Here is a 4306-nt window from a genome sequence, read left to right as displayed (position 1 = left end):
TGCCACTACGAAATATAGGGGAGCTCAAGTCCCTTTCTAATGATTTCTGTATCTCTGTCGATGCGCAATTCAGAGAAACATTCCAAAAGAATAGCTCCGTTTATAATGTATGTTCATCTCTTAATTCCTTGCGAAAAGAAAGTGGTTGCTTGAGACCAGATGATGATTCGAGTTTCGATTGGACAAAGGAGTTGACCATCAGGAAGTTTTGATTTTACTTTATTGAGCAGGACGGAAACCACATCATGAGAAGCAGCTACCATGCGCTCCCATATGAACAGTCCCAGTCAATCTTGCCATATGCACCACAAAAAACCAGAGGAAATCATGAATATTAGTTGTAAATTTACTATCATTCCCCACATTATCCATCTCTTTCAGATGAATCACAATCACTCAAATCAATTGACTGTATAACAATTATTACTTGTGACGGCAAGTTAAGACAATCAATTTAGATAAATTAAAACAAAATGGAAACGAGATGATGTAAATTGAACTGGGAGCTGTACCGACAAGGGAATCAAGAACACTAGTGACCAGCAGTGAAAACTGGCATACTAAGAAGCATATCTAAATATTGATGGTGATAATTTGCAATGTCCTGGTGCCTCCTGATATATTCATTTGGAGATGTGATAAAGAATCATCAAAATGATAAGTCTAGGCCTCAAAAAAGTATACAGAGACTTCCAGTACTGCAGTTCTTGTAATTAAAGTTACAAAGAGAAGAACAGTGATGGTAATAATATTGTAAGTGAACAAAATGATGATCGAGTACATTAAAAAACATGCTTGACTTTGAGTTGTCTACCATGGTTGAATAATTGATGATGACCTCAATATATTAAGAGATAAAAAGCCCATCAAAGTGAAAGATTGAGATCTAAATCTTCATCTTGCCTTTTCTGATCTGTTGTGGGTTGCTGTCCTTCATCAATATTCTTAGAGGAAGGAGGAGGAGGAGGTGGGAGCATTTCAAAATTGCCTCTGAATTGCTCATGATGATCCTCCTCGGCAAAATCTTCCCAGGTGAAGGATGGGGTCCAAGTTGGTTTCATATCCTTTTCCTCCGCTTTCCCTTTCCCTTTGGAACCACTCGACATTTGATTATGGACATCTCTTATATTTCTAACCAAAGTGTAAAAAGTGTTGATCTTCTCCTCTTCTTCATCAACCACCATATTTCCCTCTCTTCTTTCTCCTTCCATGCTGTACTTTCTCTTCATTAACAAGGTGCTGGCTGGTATATTTATTCTCGTGCTCTGTGTTCCTTGCTATTAATTATTAACAGGCACAGGGGAGTGAATACATATATATATATATTCTTCCATGAAGATGGGCACATAATTTAAGAAGTATTTCCGGACCGAAGGCGGTAGGAGAAGTTTCTGAGAAACACAAGGAACTCATGAAATGACCATCTTAGCCTTTAAGGGTATGTGGCACAACAACCTCAATATTGGAAGCACATGATCATCGGTAAACGGAGGGGCTTATGACGTCATCACAGCATCACATGATGACTTCAGGGAGCAGTTGCACCGTCAGGGGGCCTTGTATGAACATACTGTTGACACGTAATACGCGTCACTTTAGCCGTCAGCATGGACCCTGTACAAGTGATACAGTTGAAAGGCTTATCAGCATATTCACCTAATTGACAAGGAAGGATGACTAATAGTTTGTTTATTTTTATAATTTAAAAACAATTATTTTTCGTTTTAAATTAAATTTTACTTTATTATATTCAAATCATTTTTATTTAAAAATCTAAGCTCATAATTGAGATTTTATTTTATACTTGATTTTTATTAAATAAATATAAATAATAAAATTTAAACTTATAATTATTTAATTTTTTTAGTATTATATTAAAAAATTAAATTAATTTGAAAATATAAATTATTTAATATGATTATAAGATATAATTTATATTATTTTTTAATTTATAAATAAAAATATATATTATTTTAATATATTTTAAATAAAAATATTTTAAAAAATAATTATTCCATATTAGAAAACACGATGTGATCTCTTGAAAATGATGAATGCTATATGATGACGACACGTGAGGCAAAAATAAGCCTTCGATTGATTCGAAAAAGAAAAGAAGAGATAAAAAGTAATGGAGACAATGAGATCTTTATGGAAAGATCTTTTCATGTTGCCTCGTGTTCTTGTTGATGTACCAAACTTAATGATGTCTTTTACTCTCTACATACCCATATGTCATGAGCATCTTAGAACCTTTAATATAGCTTTTTGAATATTGTTGAAGCCAATAAAAATCATTTTTCATATGACATATTTTTATATGTAAAAAAATTATTTAAGAATATTTATTATATTTTAATATATTTGATATTAATATAATTATTTATCAATTATAATTAACTAATATAATTTTAATAAAAAAATTTATACATAAAAATATATTAAATAAACCATTAGCCCTACAAAGTAATAGGTCTTATTTAAGGCTCTATGGTTGTTTTTTAAATAAATTTTTATGTATATCAATAATTTTTTTAAAAAAATTATTTTTATCAATAGTATATCAAAATAATTTAAAAATACTAAAAATATATAATTTTAAATAAATAAAAAATTTTAAATTTTAAAAAAATATTTTTAAAATATAAAAACAACCATAGAGACGTAACTCTTTCCTTGAAATTATAAAAATAAGAGTGAAAGTCTAGATTTATTGTCGTTTTGCTTTTGCTTTCCTTCAAGTGTTTCTCCTGAAGATGCCCTACTAAAGGCCAAAAGCAAACATTAAAGTACGTAAAGCATCAAAGATGACATTATCTACGATTCTTGTCTTCCTGCTTTTCACTATTTCTTTTCTTGGTTCTTTCATCCACGACTTTATCGCACTGTGCGTTTCCTGGGCCAGCCGACCTGACCACCAAGATAATGGGCCTAGGGACTAAAACATTAAAGAGACTGGACAAGCTCTCTTTGTCATTTTTTTTTTGCTAGAGAGGCCCACCGGACATGCTTAAAAAGAATATAAATCTAACTTTTTTAAAGAAAAAAATATGTTTAAAAAATATAAAAACCCAAATATTATTATACCTAATGGCTTTTCTTCAGGTTAACGATACTGTATGATTGCTATTTTTGTTATTATCATGGCCATCGTTGCCGTTATGTATCAAGACTGCCGTCCATTTATTTATATCAAGGCAAGCAAAGGCGAGGTAAACTTTTTTATTTTGAAAAAACTGACCTTTGATTTTATTTTTATAAATTTGAAATTAAAAAAATTAAATTAAATTTAAATTGAGTTAAATCAGAAAAAAAGGAGTCAAATCAGAAAAAACTAAGCCAAGCCTAAAAAATAGTGCCAAACTAGAAAAAATAAAGCCAAAACTGAGTCAAACCAATTTAAACCAGTTTCAATTTAATTTTATTTTTAAAAAAATTAATTTGATTATTTTTTTATAAAAAACAAATCAAATCTAATTATTTTTTTATAAAAAACAAATCAAATAAAAAATAATTACCCCTATCCATCCCTTCAATTGCATGGCGAGGGTGTGGAGAGCCCATTAATAACCCAAGGGTGTGTTTATAAATGTGATTGTAATTTTAAAATAATTTTTATTTAAAAATATATTAAAAAATATTTTTAATATCAACACATCAAAATAATCTAAAAATACTAAAAATTATTAATTAAAAAAATAAAAATATTTAAATATTTTGAAAATACTAAAAATAAACTGTTCTAAGTGTAGAGTTCTGTGGATTGTTTAAAGCCTTTGAATTTTGGCAATCAGAAATCCCACCGAAGGGAAACTGGACAAGAAGTTTCAAAAGCCAAATCCAATGAATTCCTTACCCGAAGAATACCAACGATTGAGTGTGTTAATTACCATTACAAGGACTCTAAACCTTGTGGTGGTATAACAATGGGCGCATATGTACTGTTCACCAACTAACATTTTAATGTGGTTTACTGCTCAAAGTTATTTATTTATTTTTATAATTTTTAAACTTTTACTTTGCACGATTGCTTTTTTTTTTTGATGTAATTAAAGAATAATTGAATTAAATTTATTGAATAGAGATAAAATTAAAAGACATAGGACCAAAATAAAAGGAGCACCACAAATAAAAAATGTTCTCAAAGTAATCAGAAAGAAGTTTATTTTAGTTCTCAAACTTTACTTTAATCCTCAAACTTTATAAATTATACTTGTTTCAAAAATTAAAATAAAAATAAACTTTATAAATTGAATTTTGAAATAAAAGTTTTCTTTTTAGTTTTTAATTTGAGAAAAGAGAAAAA

At 29.1% G+C, this 4306-nt stretch overlaps 1 protein-coding gene across 1 annotated transcript; it reads right to left on the bottom strand.

The window, feature by feature from the left end:
• Positions 1 to 866: 866 nt before the first annotated feature.
• On the bottom strand, positions 867 to 1211 carry LOC105109993 (protein NIM1-INTERACTING 3). The gene has a single exon (XM_011004881.1). The coding sequence runs from the start codon at positions 1209 to 1211 to the stop codon at positions 867 to 869; it is 345 nt and encodes a 114-aa protein (XP_011003183.1).
• Between the last annotated feature and the right edge of the window lie 3095 nt (positions 1212 to 4306).

This window comes from Populus euphratica, unplaced genomic scaffold (assembly GCF_000495115.2).
Source record: "Populus euphratica unplaced genomic scaffold, PopEup_1.0 scaffold235.1, whole genome shotgun sequence".
NCBI lineage: Eukaryota > Viridiplantae > Streptophyta > Magnoliopsida > Malpighiales > Salicaceae > Populus > Populus euphratica.
The sequence above is the reverse complement of the archived record's forward strand: the minus strand, read 5'-3'. Positions and strand labels throughout refer to the sequence as shown.

What these genes read in the sequence shown, in the direction of transcription:
- LOC105109993 (XM_011004881.1), bottom strand. Translation starts at nt 1,211, where the DNA reads ATGGAAGGAGAAAGAAGAGAGGGAAATATGGTGGTTGATGAAGAAGAG.